Source organism: Podospora anserina, chromosome 3 (assembly GCF_000226545.1).
Source record: "Podospora anserina S mat+ genomic DNA chromosome 3, supercontig 1".
NCBI classification, from domain to species: Eukaryota; Fungi; Ascomycota; class Sordariomycetes; order Sordariales; family Podosporaceae; genus Podospora; species Podospora anserina.
In genome coordinates this window covers 629,594-646,986 of record NW_001914832.1, presented here as the reverse complement: position 1 = coordinate 646,986, position 17,393 = coordinate 629,594, and the positions used below count along the sequence as shown (strand labels likewise).

Genomic DNA, 17,393 nt, shown 5'->3' with positions numbered 1-17,393 from the left:
TCATGTTCTGAAGTCTCCAGCCGTTACCTTTCACTTGATTGGCCACCACGGCCTGATACAGTCTCCCATCTTCCTTGCTTATATGGTTGGTCTGTGACCACGTCCCAGGTGGGCAGAACGGACCAATGAGATGGGGGACCGGGGACCCGCGGCGGGGCTCACGGTCCACGGTCCAGCATCGGCTAATCAGAGGAGGACCGAGGACCGTTTATAAGTTAACGGTCCACGGTCCTAAAGTCTATATACGGAGGAACTAGCTAGTATAGATAGATAGTTCCGTAATTTATAATTATAAATCACAATTGTGAGTATCCTAGCTATTATGATTAAGATAAGCTATTTATTATATACTATTTATCTATACCGAACTAGGATTGTTCAGAAACACCTTTAATTAGTAATATTTTCAGAGGTTCTGGATAAGGGTTCGTCACAACTAAAGATATAATAGCTATAATATACTAGACAGTTTTCTTTTCTATAGAGAACGATTTACTTTGTAAAGCTAAAAAGGCTTTAAATAAGCGCCGAAAAGCAAAAAATACGTGCATAATTTGGAAGATTACTTACTTTATTATTTGTATAATCTTTACTATTTTAATAATAGGTAAAGCTTCTATTTCTGTTTTTTATATATTGGAGTCCAGCTTATTTTTTTATAAATTATTTACTATATTTTTTTCATTTTATATTATTCTAGGATCATCCCTGTTCTTTTTATCCTAATTAAAATATAGAGTTTATATTTAAGTTATTATTTTATTTATTAAATTTAAATATTTATTTAAAATAGTAAGCTTTATGTAGTTAGACTTATTTACTTACTTTGTTATTTATTTCTAAATCTCTATTTAGCTTATTATTTCATTAAAATTTAAGAAAAAAAAAGACATCTAATTTAAAATAAAAAAACCTAATAAGAAAAGATTTCTTTTTAAAAAAAATTTACATGGAAGCTCAACTCGATATCTTCTTAGAAATATATTAAATTATATTATAATTTCAGTTTATTATCTTATATATAATAATAAAATAGAAAGTTTTTCAATTCCAAGAAAAATATTTTTCGGAACTTCGATTTACGTAGGAAAATCTCGGGAAATTAGAAGTATCCCGAATCCTTTTCTGAATCTTCAGTAGAAAGAAGATTTGTGGATGCTATACTATAGCATATATTCTCTAGTATTTATATGCTATTAGTGCTTTTTGCTAGTTTCGTCGTCCCATACAATATCACAAAAGACTCTCAACCTACCTACTTTCTCATATTCAACTTTGAATAGCACTAGAAAACCCCAAGAGTACATACTTGATCTTTTACCTATAAGGAATGGTGGTTGTGTATGACCTCGAGCGGCAGATACCCACATCTACAGCTATGATGTCATGGTGCCTAGCTAGCTTTTTAGACACCTGCTATTAGGCACATCGCTAGTGATCACCAGATTCACACTTCCACCCTCCAACTACGTACGTTGCGAAAAGATTCTCAGTCAGATAAGATTCCTCCGAGCATAGAAACGAGGCGTCATTCGTCTTAATGAGGGACAACACACAGGCCGAGATATTGGCGGTATGTAACCACACAGATCCAAGCTTGAAGGCTTAAATATATTACTGACCAAAAGTTGATGCTAGGCCGGTGCGGTGGCAGCGTTTACTGTTGACCTCCTTGTTTACCCCTTGGATACAATAAAGACTCGATACCAGAGTCAAGGTATTGTTGGTCAGCCAGGAGGTCCAGCGCCGGTATCTCATGGGCTCAGAGGTCTATACCAAGGAATTGGTAGTGTGGTTTTTGCGACATTGCCTGCCGGTACGCTTCACTCCTTCCATGCTTGTCAACATTGTACATGAATGGCCAACTGACTTTAGCTGTGCTCATGGCGGAGTGTAGCTGCGATATTTTTCATCAGTTATGAATCTGCAAAGTCTGCCCTGAAGTTTTCTTTGCCCAGTACAGCCCCCCAGCCAGCAATCCACGCTCTGGCTTCAGCTGGCGCCGAACTGGCCTCGTGTACTGTTCTCACACCAGCTGAGGTGATCAAGCAAAATGCCCAAGTCTTACAGCGTTCCAGCTCTTCTGGTCATAGCAGATCATCGTCCATCGAAGCATTGCACATGGTGTGGCGGAGTGAGGGAGGCGCCGGACGAAGATTATGGACAGGCTACACTGCTCTTGTCGCCAGAAATCTGCCTTTCACTGCACTCCAATTCCCGCTGTTTGAGATCTTTCGGGGCCAAATTTGGAACTGGAAGAGGGGAGGTGCAGAATCATCACACACACGGAAAGATTACGCGGACAGTGACCAACTACAAGACACCAGGCAGTCGAAGGAGACGCGCCAGAATGGGCCTCAAGTCGGCTCTTGTCGAGACAGGTTTGGTGACGGGAGCAAGTGCTGCAGTCTCGGGCAGCCTTGCAGCGTTGCTGACCACTCCATTAGATGTGGTCAAAACGAGAATTATGCTCAACGCCGGGAGCTCATCAGCCCCGGAAACCACATGGGAAATTACGAGCAGGATAGTCCGAAAAGAGGGGGTGCGTGGCATCTTTCGGGGAGCTATGCTTCGTGGGACATGGACGGCCCTGGGGAGTGGCTTATATCTGGGCTCATACGAAATGGCCAAGATTTGGCTCAAAGGGACATCACCAGACCATCCTAACTTCTCTTGAAGCTTCAAAGCAAACTGCGGTAGAACAGCAAGCGGCTTCCTCCATATAGCAAGATGACTGATCGCCCACATGGCCAATGCCAGGAACCATGCACCATAGCGGCATATTGAAGAGCCCTCGGAGTGTTGGTCTTCCGTTCACAGTGTATTCTTATCTCCAGTCATAGATAGCTCCGAAGTCGCTGATGAGCAGCAACCGTGTGTTTTCAGGTCAGGCAGTGGAGTGGGACTCTGTTGAAACTCCCCGTGGGTGGTCTTGGGGGGAAGAACGGCACGGGGGTTATCGGCAGAAAGCCAAGGGTCGGATCTGCAGAGATGGGAGGTGGTACCCGGTAATCTGGAAATCGCATTGTTGATAGCTACCACGCAAAGCCCCGCCAGGTTCGTTTGCAAGTCGCAATGCACACTTTGCATTGCCCATTTGGCGGTGAGCAACGCCTATATGACGCGAGACGTTGACTGATGTGCGAGCGCTGCTTTCTTTTGGATCGGTGTTGTGCAAAGAAGGGTGAAACAAGGCTTTGTCCCGAATTTCCCGCCTCTTTCATCCGTCAAAGAACCAGAGATGAGCCGGAGCAGAGTTTGACTGCAATGTCACCACTGTTACGATCGATGGCGCCATCGGTAGGGTTTCCGCGACGACGCTTACTCCTACTCGGAGAGCAGCCGCTCAGTGGTCATGCCCATAACCAGGCCTCGAGAATAATGGCCCTATCCTAGCTGATGTTCCGCATGAATTCGTGATTTGCTCACGACATGTCACCAGTCTCTTTGACTGTCGGTGTGTCGCCAGTGCATCCGACCTCGCCCTCCTGCATCCTGTTATCATCTTGTTTTATCCGCCTGTTCCCATCGACAACTGTTCTGCTGCCCAGCTGACTCTTCCGATGTTGCTTGTCCATCTCGCTCCACGATAACAGAGGATTTATATGACACCTCTCACCCACTGCCCCCCGTGGCAATCTGTTCCACCACCAAGAGCATCGGCATACTCGCCACACGATGACCATTTCCCAGGGGCCAGCAATCGTGGCAGAGACCCAAGACTCGAACACACGCCAAGTGTATGCCAAAGCATCCATCATCATGTCCGAGTCTGAGGTTGTTGCCACGCCAACGCCCTCGCCAGGGCCTGATCGATATCTTGTAGTGTCGCCCTATACAGAGCAGCAACATCTGCTTGACCTCGATACCCTCGACACCGAAAACCAACTTTTCGCGCTCGCCCTGACACAAATAAGGTGCCTGCGGGATGACTATGCCACAGCGCCATACCTTGACACATTCAACTGGTCCGACATCATCGATACTCTCCGGGCACTTGCCAACCAGAGACAACATGCATGGAGGAAAACTTCCTTCTACATTGTTGCCTTTCGGTCCCGTATCCCTCCCACGACAATCTATGCAGAGCTAGGAACCCTCGACAAAGCAGCCCACGTGGAAGCCACGTCGAGTGGTGGGTTCCTCAAGTAGGTCTTTGTCTCGTCATATGAAACCCAGGCAACAGAAAGCAAGCAGAAATAGCCCAACTCTAACTGACGAGCTTGTATGGCAGGTACTGGTTTGGCACTCCTGATATTGAGGGTCGCAATCTGGCAACGTGTGTGTGGAGGTCTCACGAAGACGCAAGAAAAGGAGGGGTTGGCCCTGCTCACCGAAAGGCTGCCGGTGCCGCACGGCATTTGTATTCATTTTGGAAGATCGACCGGCATCGACTGACCATAGACGAAGACGTGAACGGGTGGTCGATTAGCGAGTGGATTGACTGAGCGAGTTGCGTGTGGAGGCCGAGTTTGGTCTCATCATTATGGCTTTTATAGAAGACTGCGGGGGAATATCCATAGAATAATAGACGGCTTTATAACTGAATGAATCAAGTCGCTGCCTCGTACCGAAAGGGTTGTATGTTTATAGAGGAAAGAGATGTAGTGAAAGAAAAGAGAAGACCAGAAGAACGAGCACCGGAAAGATGGGTGTGTCGTCCATTTAAGCATCACTGACGAATTGCGAGATGAGCCACAAGACGTGGGGGAGCGTGGGATGGGTTGGTGTTTTGTCAAATCACCGGCCAGTGCTCGAATTTCGTGACCATCTGCGAATCCCTCCCCTAAACAACGACACCTCCAGAACCCTCAGCTTCCCATTCAGGGAGATAGATGGATGTATAGGTAGCCAGGTCAAACTTGGAACTTTCTTGCTAGTTGTGCTGGCTTCGTCGAACTTATCTTTATGTTTCGCTCCTTCTTGTGTTAGTATACGCGGCTACGAGCAGTGCTCTTCTGGTGCTCCACAAATTGGCAGTGGGCTGTTAACGATGTGGATGGGTGGGACGGGCTACAATGACCCACACTGTGTCCGCAACCTCTTGGCATCTTGCGGTGGAGAAATCAGGCTGCAAGCGTCCCCAGGCTTCGCATGCGCCACATATAGCGGGACATAAGCCACACCAGACCCTTTGACAAAAGTTTTCTGCTCCCCGTTTCGGCCTTTCAAGCCACCTCGACGCCAGCTTGCCCACAAACTAGCGAGATTTCCCAGAAACCTCGTGAAAAGTTGCCGGCAGTCTTCCTCAGCATCGAACCCAAGTACGAACGGACACACGCACGTTTTCCCAACTCCCGATCCGCCGATCTCATTGCCGACTCAGACTTTCACCATGGCCGACGTACAAAAAGATGTGCCGTTCAAATCGGCCCAGGTCGAGGCGCTCGTGAGTCCCTGCGCCCTCAGAGCCCCGCCCGAGCAGCGATCGCGATACTAACGTCCGGGCAGGTAGTAATCAAGATTGTCAAGCACTGCTCTGCCAGCTTTCCCACTACAGCTACCGGTTCCTTGGTGGGCATGGACAACGACGGTGTCCTTGAGATCACAAATGCCTTTCCCTTCCCCACGGTCGATGTTGCGAATACCGACGGCCACCAGAACGATGCTTCAAGCCTCGCCGCTGCCGCCCCCCGCGCAAAGGCCAATATCGCCTACCAGAACGAGATGATCAAGCACTTGAAGGAGGTCAACGTGGATGCTAACAACGTCGGCTGGTACACCAGTGCCACCATGGGCAACTTTGTCTCCCTCAACTTTATTGAGAATCAATACCACTATCAGCGCGACAACGATAAGACTGTCGCGCTCGTTCATGATGTCAGCAGGAGCTCGCAAGGAGCGCTCAGCCTGCGCGCGTTCAGACTCTCACCCGAGTTCATGGCCGCATACAAGGAGGGCAAGTTCACAACAGAGAGGTAAGGTGATCGCCAGTCTGGCTTATCGAGTTGACCGCGGTGCTTGACGCTAATATGCCGCGACCGGTAGCCTGCAAAAGTCCAAGTTAAGCTTCAAGGACATCCTTGTGGAAGTCCCTGTCATCGTTCACGACTCTCACCTCCTCACCACATTCCTGCACCAGATGCCCACCCTCCCCGAGACCGCCGAGGTTCCGCTTCCCACGTCGCTAAACGACATTTCTCGTGACCCTGCCAGATTACCCGCGAACCCATCTTTCGACGCCCTTGATCTGTCGATTGACCCTTTTCTCGAGAAGACATGCGATCTTCTCCTCGACAGTATCGAAGCCCATTACACCGATCTCAACAACCACCAGTACTATCAGCGTCAGCTGACGCGCGAGCAGTTTAAGATCACTCAATGGCAGACAAAGCGCAAGGCGGAAAATGCTGCCCGTGTTGCGGCGAAGCAGGCTCCTCTCCCCGAGGACGAATGGCAAAGACTGTTCAAGCTGCCACAAGAGCCCAGTCGGCTCGAGGGCATGCTGAATGCGCGACAGGTTGAGCAGTACAGCAAGCAGGTGGATGGGTTCACAGCTGCAATTACCTCCAAGATGTTTGCTGTCCGGGGAAATTTGCTGCCTGAGTGAGGGCAGACATGTGCATGGCGTGCGTGAAAAGGGGGTTTGACGAGCGTTGGCGGGTATTCTCGACTGCATTAGGTCTGGCGTTCCGGGTTATGGGCATCTTTTCTGATTGCTTAGTTTCCGGGCCAGCCATGCTGTCCATTTGCTCAATGGAAATTTTCTGGGCCGAGAGCAAACTAGAGACACCAGGGCGAAAGGCAACTAGATAGGAGGGCCTGCGTTAGGCGTGGATAAATAAACACCAACAGTACCACAATACCCACAAGATGTTCGGCTTTTGACGGGTCTGGCTGCACAGGGGCACCCCATTGCCAGGAACCTATCTTGATTGACGTAAGAGTTGATGTAAGATGTACGAGCCTCTCTATGCTTCCTCGGACCACGGTTTCAGCCCGGAGTCTATCCTCGGAGTCGGAGTCCACATATCAAATTGGTCCGGATGCATGGGGGCTGACGATCCAAAGCGAATGCTTTGTGACAGACTGTGCGAATTTCTTGAGAGCTATGGATTTTGCGGTTTTATGGCTAGCTGTATAGGCCGAAAAGACGTTAAAGATCATGAGGTTTGTCGGTATGTGCCTAGTAACCTTCTGCTTTTGCCTTGTTCCTGACCGCCGAACTGTAAGGAGCCGTAGGAGGGGCTCTCGCGAAGGCCACTTCGTGCTGGAAGCCCCTCCCACGTTTTGCTCCCCTCTCACCATTGGGTGCGGCGATGGAGGAAAGAGGGGCAGACTGGTGGGGTTGTGCAGTCCAAAGCGGCATAGCTTGCCCCAGAACCACTCACCGACAGTGCCTTCAAGGTTGCTGCTCTTTTTCATACCCCCACATTTTCCATGGCTGTCCCGCTTTGGCTCGGGTTTGATTTTCTTTTCCTGGTGGTCCTGGAAGTCTCCTTATTCCGGTCCGCTAGCATTGTGCTCGTTGTCCTGACGAGAACACAATTGAATCTGCTATAGAGCCAAGAAATCTGAAACTGCCATAATTGGCTATCATTTGCACCAGCTGCAGCCTCTGGTTGTGCTCCTGCATTCGGTGTTCGGTGCTTTCTGCCAATTGTGACGGCAATTAAGTTGAACCCCAGTGCCCTGCCCAGCGCCTAGATTGCGACCCCTCACTCCGCCGACTCCGCCCCTCTTTTAAAAGTAAGCAAAACCCCCAACCCTTCTCCCATCTTTTTTCCCTGACTATTCTCCCCCGCCCCTCACCTTTTCCATTCCCTCCCATCGGCAGGTTAGTTCTACCACCAAGCTACCTTATCCTGTGGCTTCATTTTAACCAACAGTCGTCGCTACAGCTTCCCCCACATCACATCAAAATGTCCAACTTCAAGGTCGCCGATATCTCCCTTGCTGCCTTCGGGCGCCGCGAGATCGAGCTCGCTGAGAACGAGATGCCCGGTCTCATGAAGACCAGAGAGAAGGTTAGACCTCGCATTGTCTTCAAAGATTATCACAGTGTCTCTAATTCTCCTTGTAGTATGCTGCCGACCAGCCTCTCAAGGGTGCCCGCATTGCTGGCTGCCTCCACATGACCATCCAGACTGCTGTCCTCATCGAGACCCTGACCGCCCTCGGTGCTGAGGTTACCTGGACTTCCTGCAACATCTTCAGCACCCAAGACCACGCCGCTGCCGCCATTGCTGCCACCGGCGTGCCGGTCTTCGCCTGGAAGGGCGAGACCGAGGAGGAATACAACTGGTGCTTGGAGCAGCAGCTCGTTGCCTTCAAGGACAACAAGAAGCTGAACCTTATCCTTGACGACGGTGGTGATCTCACTCACCTGGTCCACACCAAGTACCCCGAGATGCTCGCCGACTGCTACGGTGTCTCTGAGGAGACCACCACTGGTGTTCACCACCTCTACCGCATGCTCAAGGAGGGCAAGCTCCTTGTTCCTGCCATCAACGTCAACGACTCTGTCACCAAGTCCAAGTTCGACAACTTGTACGGCTGCCGCGAGTCCCTCATTGACGGCATCAAGCGCGCCACCGACGTGATGATTGCTGGCAAGATTGGTGTTGTTGCTGGTTTCGGTGATGTTGGCAAGGGCTGTGCTCTCGCTCTCCAGGGTATGGGTGCCCGTGTGCTCGTCACCGAGGTTGATCCCATCAACGCCCTCCAGGCTGCCATGGCTGGTTTCCAGGTGACCACCATGGAGAAGGCCGCCAAGGTCGGCCAGATCTTCGTTACCACCACTGGCTGCCGTGACATTCTGGTTGGCAAGCACTTCGAGGCCATGCCCAACGATGCCATCGTCTGCAGTATGTTTAGATCCTTATGCCCCTTGAGTCCTTGATCTTCCGCCGCTTACAAAACTTCTAGACATCGGTCACTTTGACGTTGAGATTGACGTTGCCTGGCTCAAGGCCAACGCCCAATCTGTCCAGAACATCAAGCCCCAAGTTGACCGTTTCCTCATGAAGAACGGCCGCCACGTCATCCTTTTGGCTGAGGGCCGTCTCGTCAACTTGGGCTGCGCCACTGGCCACAGCTCTTTCGTCATGTCGTGCAGCTTCACCAACCAGGTGCTCGCTCAGATCATGCTCTTCAAGAACAACGATGAGGCTTTCGCCAAGAAGTATGTCGAGTTCGCCAAGAGTGGCAAGCTCGAGAAGAAGGTCTACGTCCTCCCCAAGATCCTCGACGAGGAGGTTGCCCGTCTTCACTTGGACCACGTCAACGTCGAACTTGAGACTCTCACCAACGTCCAGGCTGAGTACCTCGGCCTCGACGTTGAGGGTCCTTACAAGAGCGACCACTACCGCTACTAATTTCCTTTTCCTTTTCTAATATATCTTGTGTTCCGCAAACCTGCAGTGGTTACCAGGGCACACTGGGCTTTCCACCAGGGATCTCGTTCAACAACACCGATCTTGGACAGGTCTTGACGGCATGTAATGGGGTTTTGGGGCATTGTTTTCAACAGGCATGACTTGCATGATTCATCTAGGGTTTGGGCAGGGTAACTTAAAAATGGCTGGGGGCATGGTACGCATTTTCAACAAAAAGTACGGCGTTGGCTTTGGCTCATGATATCCACCCACACCCACACTGGCAGGCGTTAAACATTGGGGCGCTGGAGCGCCTACATCTTATGGCGAGAAAAGTAGAAGAGGGAAGGGACGGTTAGAGGACACGACCCCGTCAACCGAGGTCTTGCGAATAGAGGGACAACACAATAAAATACCCAGTCCTTTTTGTGTGTATACTTTGTACACGGTGTGATTTCTGGCGCAACTTGAGTGGCTGCGTGGGTGTGTGTTACTCAACATGTCATCAGTACTCGTCACGGCTGCCAAATGTAGTAGCATCGGGAATAACCGAGTCGACAGTTCCGCTGTTGTTCGGTGTAGTGGCAGGTATGATTACTGGCACGCCATGTTCTATTGATAATATCGCCAATAGCTGAGGCTCTTATCTCTCATCAATCACGGGACAAGAATTGGCCCCCGTCACCTCTACAACCAATGGCAGCAGTCGAGGTGGCTGGCGGAAACCTTGCAAGAGATGGATGAACTTCATGATGCTCCAAGCCGTTGACGCCAACATTGGGATCAGCCGAGATATTCTCTGTGAACCATACCCGGGGTTTTGACACCATCCCATCCTTCGTATCCCAGGCCTATCTGTATCTGGAAAACACCATTCAAATTGCGAGACAATTGATTGCTTTCGTTCTGATACTGGCTGTTAGTCACACTTTCACTTTTCCTGCGGACAAATCACCCCGCGGTATTCTCTGAACAACCCCGCGCCACGATCGAGTGGTGAAGGCGATATTGTCTGATACTATTTTGCAAGCAAGCTCGACAGCCAGCCTCTCAATCTGAATCAGAATAGAGACGTTCGCCAGACCAACTCTAGCTAGTACTCCCGCCGACGACGACGTCCCAATGGCCTCTTCTAAAAGTGCAGGCCGACCAAAGGTGCTCTTGCTAGGCGTAATTGAGCAGTAAGTTTCGTTCTCTGTCGCATTCCTTTGGCAGCCCCAGATGTATGCTCACGGACGACCGCACAGTGCCCAGTCATCGTGGGAAGCCGTAGGCGAGATAGCTCAAATCTTGACGCCAAAGTCGAACAACCGAGCCGACTTCATCCAGGAAGCATCCTCTGGAGACTTTGACGGCTGCGTTGCCGCCTACCGCACCTTCGACAGCTTCGAAGTGACAGGCAAAATAGATGGCGAACTGCTCCAGGCACTCCCGGATTCCCTCCGTTTCCTGTGCCACAACGGAGCCGGATATGATCAGGTTGACGTCCACGCCTGTACCGCTCGCGGCATCCGTGTGTCCAACACCCCGACGGCCGTGGACGACGCCACGGCCGACATGGGGATTTTCCTCCTTCTCGGAGCTCTGAGAAACGTGGCCGTCGGCATGGCCTCTCTTCGAGCAGGGGAGTGGCGCGGGAAGACCCTCCCACCGCTGGGACACGATCCCCAGGGCAAAGTCCTCGGCATCTTGGGTATGGGCGGTATAGGCCGCAACATGGCCAAGAAGGCGCTGGTGTTTGGTATGCAGATCCGATACCACAACAGAACGAGGCTGGATGCTCATATCGAGAAGGAGATTGGGGCTGAATATGTTGATTTCGACACTTTGCTGGCTGGCAGCGACGTCATCAGTTTGAACTTGCCCCTGAACCCAAAAACCCGTCACATCATCTCGCGAAACGAGTTTGCCAAGATGAAGGCAGGCGTCGTCATAGTCAACACGGCCAGAGGGGCTGTCATCGACGAAGCAGCGCTGGTGGAAGCTCTTGATTCTGGACATGTAAGCTCTGCCGGCTTGGACGTGTATGAGAACGAGCCGGATGTCCACCCTGGGTTGCTGGCCAAACCCCGCGTCCTTCTGGTCCCACACATGGGAACCTTTACCGTCGAGACGGAGACTAAGATGGAAGAATGGGCGATTAGCAATGTGCGCATGGCTGTTGAATCTGGTCGTTTGCGGAGTATCGTGCCGGAGCAGAAGAGCATGGAACGGTAGAAATGAGGATAGTTGAGAATGAGTGTCTTCTTGCATATTGTCATGGCCAACCGGAGCGCATCGTTGAGTCGGTAGTAGTTGTGGAAGCATGTTGCCATCTTTTGTGCTGGAGTAGATTTCTCTCACGAAATTACGGAAATAAACCTCAAGCTGGCGTGGTTGCCGTCTCGTCCTCTATAGACCCAACTGTCAAGTTCACACACATGATATAAAAAGGCCTCATCAGGCTGAGGCAAAAAGTCCACCACATCTGAACAAACGAAGACACGGGGACGGGGATCGAAGTTCCTGCACCCTTCCGCCGCGAAGCTCAATGTATTTGGCCAGTATGTAGTTGAAAGATTCTACAATGTTTGAAAATCTAAAATGTAAGAGACCGCTTCACCTTGGCTCCCACTGAGAAGAACGCCAGGTTGTATGCAAGCAGAGAAAGAAAGAAAATGCAGATTCCATCGCCTGCCACCAGATGCAGCTTTCTTTTATATCAAGTTTTTGCAGCCCCATGAAACTCCTTGTGCACCCCACGCCCAAATGCAGGACTATGCTAGCCTCCGACACCCCCTTTTTTCTTCTTCTTCATTTCTGTTCAGAGAACGATTTCGTCGACAGCAGACAGCAACCCGACGAGATATCCCCTCTTCCGCTTCCCTAAGAAATCCCACAAAACGTATTGTACAAGGAAAAACCCAGGCCGTCATCAAACTGCCGTGGGAATGGTGATTTGCGATCAGAAAAAATACCGAAGCGCGTGATAGACGGACCGGCACCAGCTGGACCCTTGATACAGACGGCGAATTATAAGCGTGCGAGGCTGGTAGAAAAAGAGGCGGCTGATACCTTCCACCCATGAATGCTAACCACCCCTGCCGGTTCTGTTGACGTTGACACCAGGTCGAACAAATGCTCGGTAGGCCAGATCGGAAAGACGCCGCACAACATTTGTCGTCCCGCCCGTTGAGGCAGCTTCGTCTCGAATGAACCGCGTGGCAACTGCGAGCTTGCTGCGCGGATCCGACTCTTCCAAATGCGCTCCCACATTTTGCTCGTTCGGGCCAGCGTCCCAACGCTGGGTAAACTCGCGGAGCACCACAATGCTGTAAATCACATCACGATTTTCTCGACCATCCAGCAGAGACCTCATGAGACCAAGAAGATGTTCACGAGTACTAGATCCAGAAGATGGGGCATGCGTGTGCAAAAGGTACTGCGCCAGATGAAACCAAAACTCCAGCTCGCTCCTTTGTGATGGGCTCATGCTGGCTGCCGGTGGTGTCAAAGGATTGCTCTCTAGCGTTTCTCCGGAGATGAGCGTCTCGAAGACACGTAGACGACCGCATGCCTCGTTCGAATCCCGCCCAGGAGCGTTTGATGCTGAAGGTGGGTGGGCAGTATTCAAAGAGGGCAGCAGCGGCAGCCGAGCGAGTGCCCAAATCACACACGTTTCAAGATGGCCCGAGGCTACCATATTGCTCGGGTCGGTGCCGTGGATTTTGGAGATGGAGTCGACAAAGGAAGCGAAAAGAGAAACGAGCGGTTGGCCGTTGGGGAGCGTGGCGGCAGAGAGAACCGTCGCGATCCGGTCCTTTGCGATATCATACCATTGCGTCTCGAAAAAGAGTGTCAGACCTGGAACGTAGACCTCGTAGTACAGCCTGGTCATCTCGTCGATAGTTTCGGGGGACGGGGGCGAGCTGTGGGCTGGGGGGAAGGCGCCCCCAAGTGCTATCAGCTCATCGACCTTCATCTTCTTTGCTGGGAAACTTGTATGAGCCGACATGATCTCCCGCGAGTGAGTCTGCGCAAGCGCAGGCAGGGTGGAAGGGGAGGATGGGGTGCCACCTCTCAAATTGTTCTTGTCACCAACGGTGTGGGATGTGCCCCCCTCAGTCTTGATATGCTGCTGATAGTGAGATGCAGGCGTGCTCGAGGCTTCCGCAGCTTGGAGAGCGGGGTCGATAGCCGTCGAGTAGTCGTATGCCTGGTCGGCCTTGATGCTCTGCGGGGTTGCGGATGCAGGGGAGTCAAATGCAACACTTGGAGCGGGCGGGGGCGGGTATGTGGCTGTCGTCGCGGTCGGGGGAGGGTAGGCGTGCGTGGTGGAGGACGACAGGACAGTCGGGGCGGGGGACGCGAGCGTGGACGGTGTCGAGGGTTGCTGCTGGTTGTTCGGGGCAGGCTGGATGGCGCTTGGGCCCGGTTGCTGCTTGAAGATAGGATCGTAGCCCAGGCACTCGCGCTTCGACTTTTTGCAATTGTTGCACGTCGGATGTCCCTCGTCGCACTACATCAGAGAAATGTCACGTTAGAAGCCGAGCAGGTTTGGGTTTGGGGGTTGGAAACAGTGCGGATATATACAGAATGTGTGTGTGATTGATTGAGGGGGGGTTCGCCAGGGAGAAAAGCAGTTGGAGCCGAAAATTCGGGGTCTTGTCCAAGCGCCTTCGGTAACGGTAAGTGACGTGTGGAAGGATGGCTGGCTCGCTGGTTTGCTCGCTTTGGAATAGCCCCGACGTCAGGCGGCGGGTGAGCTGCTCCAAGCGATCACAAGCGAAAGCATCAAGTTGACCCGAGAAATCGGACAGCGCTTGTTGCCAACCACAAAGCCGCAGACATAGGTTTCTGCGCTAAACGCAACTCCAAATGTCTACCCAACAACGTTCTCTGTCCAACGCCAGCCAACCACGACAACACCAGCGCCCCTCCCCTCCCCCAAAGACGCCCCCCCCAACTACCGCAATCCAAAGGGCGTAAAAAGGAAAAATGTCAACTGTTAAAAGGGAGTCTACGCACCTTGATTCTGCGCTTGCGACATGTCAAACAGCCGGTTTTCGTTCGTCGCTTGATCTCCTGTCAGCCATAACGAAAAGCTCATAGTCAGCAGGCCGACTCATCCCGGGGTATCAGGGGCCTGTTCCGGTTCTCCGGTACCTTTTTGTGTCTGCCTCCGCTCATGGCTATGCGCGGGTCTGCCGCCAGGCCAGGCGCGATCGCGAAGCGCATGCCGGCGGCAGAGGGGTCGGGAAGACCATAAACATGTGGGTGGACATAGTGATATCCCAAGCCTGACGGGCCCGGGGCCACTGGGGCTACCATGTGGCCACCCAGCGCCATACCGTGCTGCTGGTGCTGGTGCTGTGGTGGCGGCTGTGGCTGCCCGTGTCCGTGTCCGTGCCCGTGCCCGTGTCCGTGATCGAGGGTTCGCATGCTGGGAAGGGACGTTGGCGTCGGTCGGTAAGGATCGGCAGGCGGAACGGCCTGCGGCGGATACGGGTAGTGCGATGTCGGCGGTAGGCTGTCGGGATGGTAGGACATCGAGCCGGCATAGCTGACGGGTTGGCGGGGAGGCCCGGGGAGTGGCTGCGAGTTGGACATCATGGACGCGGTCAACATTGGCGCGTCGCCGTTGTATCGCGCCTCGTACTGACTGCCCCGAACTTGGTGCATCGAATTCTCTGCTGCACCGACGGCAACGGCAGCGGCAGGGCTGGCTCCCGGCGCGTGATGGTAGGTGTTACTATGTTTCACGGCCGAGCTCTCATCGGCTGCGTCCTTCTCACCGCCGCGTCCTCCGCCGTTGGTGGTGCTGGAGCTAGTGGCGGCACTGGTGCTCTCTGGCAGACTGGCAGGCTGTGACGTCTGGGACGGCGGTGGTGACTGTGCCTGTGTCTGTGTCTGTGCCTGTGATTGTGTCGGCGGTGGTGGTGTCCAAAAGCGCGGGTGGTGGTGTTGTGAGGGCTGTGAGGGCTGTGAGGGCTCTGAGGGCTCTGAGGGTCGTGAGGATTGTGACAGCTGGGGCAGCTGTTGGGATGATGGTTGGGTCGGTAGGGACTGGAGGTGCTCGTCGAGCGTGTTGATATTTGGCAGCACGCGCGGCTTTACGGGATTCGAATCCAGAGTCGACTGCAGTCGCAACTGGGGTGACTCGGGGGATTGAGCCATGCTGGGAATTTAATTAGATTTTTTTATGGAGCCACGATTCCTGACCCTAAAAAAAAGCGACCAGGGGATGAACGCGACCCTGGGCCGGGTTTCCTGCGTCGACTGATGGACCTGCCTGTTGTTGGGTGTGTGGCTGCTCTCGAGAAATTCAACGATACGTCTCTCTGTAGATTGGCGGGCCTGTGCTTTTCTGGCCTGCGCGCAGGGGGAGTGTGGGAAGCTGCAAATGCGCGCTTCTGCTGCTGTTCTGCTGTGAGCAACTGACAAGAAGCGACCACGAAGCGACCTCGAACCCGCATGCTTTGCGCGCTGCATTACCTGGTTCCTTGCTGGTCACTATTTTCCCGCAGCACCCTCCCCAAGGTCCCCAGCCCAACCCCCTTGTTCTTGGCTGTGCGGCGTACGGGCCTTTTAACGGGGCCTGGGGAGAGGGGAGGGGGGGCCGCTTGGGGCCCGGGGGAAGAAGCCTTAACGATCTCGTCGCCCGTCCATCGCTCGCTTCTGCCGTCGGCGCGATCCCTGGCCTCGATGAATTCCGGCCAGCACAAGGGCGGCGCCTCTTGTGCGACCAAAAAGAAGCTTAACACGACCGTTTTCGCCTCCCTCTCTTCTGTTGCCCTCTTTTTCCCCTGAGCCGCCCCCCTCCTGTGATCCCCGGCTGCATAGACCGTGGGGCAGAATTCACTTAACGGTGACCCAGGCCAAACAGGCTGTTTTGACTTTCCCCCTGGCTAGGATCGGTGACGCTGGAAAATGAAGTGGACCTCTTCTCCAATGGGGGCGGCAGAGGCATGAATTGCGACCAGTAACCACAGCTGCCCATACACCACAGCCCCCACCATACCCCCTCCTGCTCATCGCTGCATATAGTAGTGTGCCCTCTGGTCACTCTACAGCAGGTTGCTATCGTCGTCCTCACTGCCCACGACAGTGGCCTTGGGGAAAAGAGATCAAGGTCGCTTGCCCCCTTTCCCTCGCTGGAGCCGGCACGGGCAGAAGCGAGCGAGCGAGTTCGATGTCGAAGCATGAACGAGTGGATCAGCGGTGTGGATCCTGGGGATGACAAGCGAGACCGTTTGGGCGTTTGAACGTTTGGTTAAAACGAGAGTGGACCACGGCTTAAAATACATGTGGACTGGCGTGTATCAAGTATCTCTACCGCATGCTACTGGCCATAAATAACACGTTTATTCTGGTCCAAACTCAACCGTCACGTTTTCTACACGTGTGAACGGGACTCATTGCAAGACGAGAGACATGCTTGTGCCTCAGTCTCGATACCCGCCCGGCTGGAGTCGTCGCTGGGGATGTCAGATTCGAGACAAGACTTGAAAGCCGAGGCAGGGGACGCATAGGCCCTCGTGTAATTCAAGCCTCCTCCGTAAGAAGAAGGTGTGCAATAAGTGGCCGTGTCGGGGAGGTCGGAAGAGGTGAGGTGGATGCAAGGCGACCGCGCGACCGAGACCGAAGGCTGAAAATGGAAAAGGAAAAAGACTCTGAGTGAGAATCTGAGATGAAAATTGAGATTGGAGGTGAAATGAGCTACTCGCTGAGGCAGGCCAAGCCAAGGCTCCAACATCCTGACCACCTGAGCCAGGAATTGCTCGACCATGGTCAACGGTGCCACACAGGGACCCGGTTCTGATGACTTCAGACGGCTCATGGTGCCCAAGTTCCGGATTTCCTCTCGAACCCTCGCCAATGCAATTGGAGCCGACAAAAACGGTGTTGACTGCCGATTAGCGAACCTCCCCCCCAGACAAGGGGCGCTGATCTCAGTTTTGACAACCGATTACTCGCCCACCGGCAGAAGCCGAGTCTGTTTATGTATACTCTCGAGTTCTCAGAACGTCATTTCCATCAACACACAGCCGGCCATTGTTGTGGCCGTTGACTAAATGCTGTTATTTTGTGTGATCA

General features: G+C 52.7%; 7 protein-coding genes across 7 annotated transcripts; 5 read left to right on the top strand and 2 right to left on the bottom strand.

Moving 5' to 3' along the window:
* Positions 1 to 2,121: 2,121 nt before the first annotated feature.
* PODANS_3_1890 (uncharacterized protein) lies at positions 2,122 to 2,667 on the top strand (the record flags this gene model as incomplete). Its single annotated transcript, XM_001903424.1, has 1 exon — positions 2,122 to 2,667. One exon carries the CDS (start codon positions 2,122 to 2,124, stop codon positions 2,665 to 2,667), a length of 546 nt encoding a protein of 181 aa, XP_001903459.1.
* A 1,011-nt stretch (positions 2,668 to 3,678) lies between these two features.
* PODANS_3_1880 (uncharacterized protein) lies at positions 3,679 to 5,119 on the top strand (the record flags this gene model as incomplete). Its single annotated transcript, XM_001903423.1, has 3 exons — positions 3,679 to 4,148; positions 4,235 to 4,435; positions 4,714 to 5,119. 3 exons carry the CDS (start codon positions 3,679 to 3,681, stop codon positions 5,117 to 5,119), a joined length of 1,077 nt encoding a protein of 358 aa, XP_001903458.1.
* A 216-nt stretch (positions 5,120 to 5,335) lies between these two features.
* Positions 5,336 to 6,550, top strand: PODANS_3_1870 (uncharacterized protein; the record flags this gene model as incomplete). Its single annotated transcript, XM_001903422.1, has 3 exons — positions 5,336 to 5,389; positions 5,452 to 5,918; positions 5,989 to 6,550. 3 exons carry the CDS (start codon positions 5,336 to 5,338, stop codon positions 6,548 to 6,550), a joined length of 1,083 nt encoding a protein of 360 aa, XP_001903457.1.
* Positions 6,551 to 7,862: 1,312 nt separating this feature from the next.
* On the top strand, positions 7,863 to 9,317 carry PODANS_3_1860 (uncharacterized protein; the record flags this gene model as incomplete). The annotated part of the gene is made up of 3 exons (XM_001903421.1): positions 7,863 to 7,967; positions 8,024 to 8,807; positions 8,869 to 9,317. 3 exons carry the CDS (start codon positions 7,863 to 7,865, stop codon positions 9,315 to 9,317), a joined length of 1,338 nt encoding a protein of 445 aa, XP_001903456.1.
* Positions 9,318 to 10,439: 1,122 nt separating this feature from the next.
* Positions 10,440 to 11,534, top strand: PODANS_3_1850 (uncharacterized protein; the record flags this gene model as incomplete). Its single annotated transcript, XM_001903420.1, has 2 exons — positions 10,440 to 10,498; positions 10,565 to 11,534. 2 exons carry the CDS (start codon positions 10,440 to 10,442, stop codon positions 11,532 to 11,534), a joined length of 1,029 nt encoding a protein of 342 aa, XP_001903455.1.
* Positions 11,535 to 12,387: 853 nt separating this feature from the next.
* On the bottom strand, positions 12,388 to 13,311 carry PODANS_3_1840 (uncharacterized protein; the record flags this gene model as incomplete). The annotated part of the gene is made up of 1 exon (XM_001903419.1): positions 12,388 to 13,311. One exon carries the CDS (start codon positions 13,309 to 13,311, stop codon positions 12,388 to 12,390), a length of 924 nt encoding a protein of 307 aa, XP_001903454.1.
* Positions 13,312 to 14,297: 986 nt separating this feature from the next.
* On the bottom strand, positions 14,298 to 15,473 carry PODANS_3_1830 (uncharacterized protein; the record flags this gene model as incomplete). The annotated part of the gene is made up of 2 exons (XM_001903418.1): positions 14,298 to 14,381; positions 14,463 to 15,473. 2 exons carry the CDS (start codon positions 15,471 to 15,473, stop codon positions 14,298 to 14,300), a joined length of 1,095 nt encoding a protein of 364 aa, XP_001903453.1.
* Between the last annotated feature and the right edge of the window lie 1,920 nt (positions 15,474 to 17,393).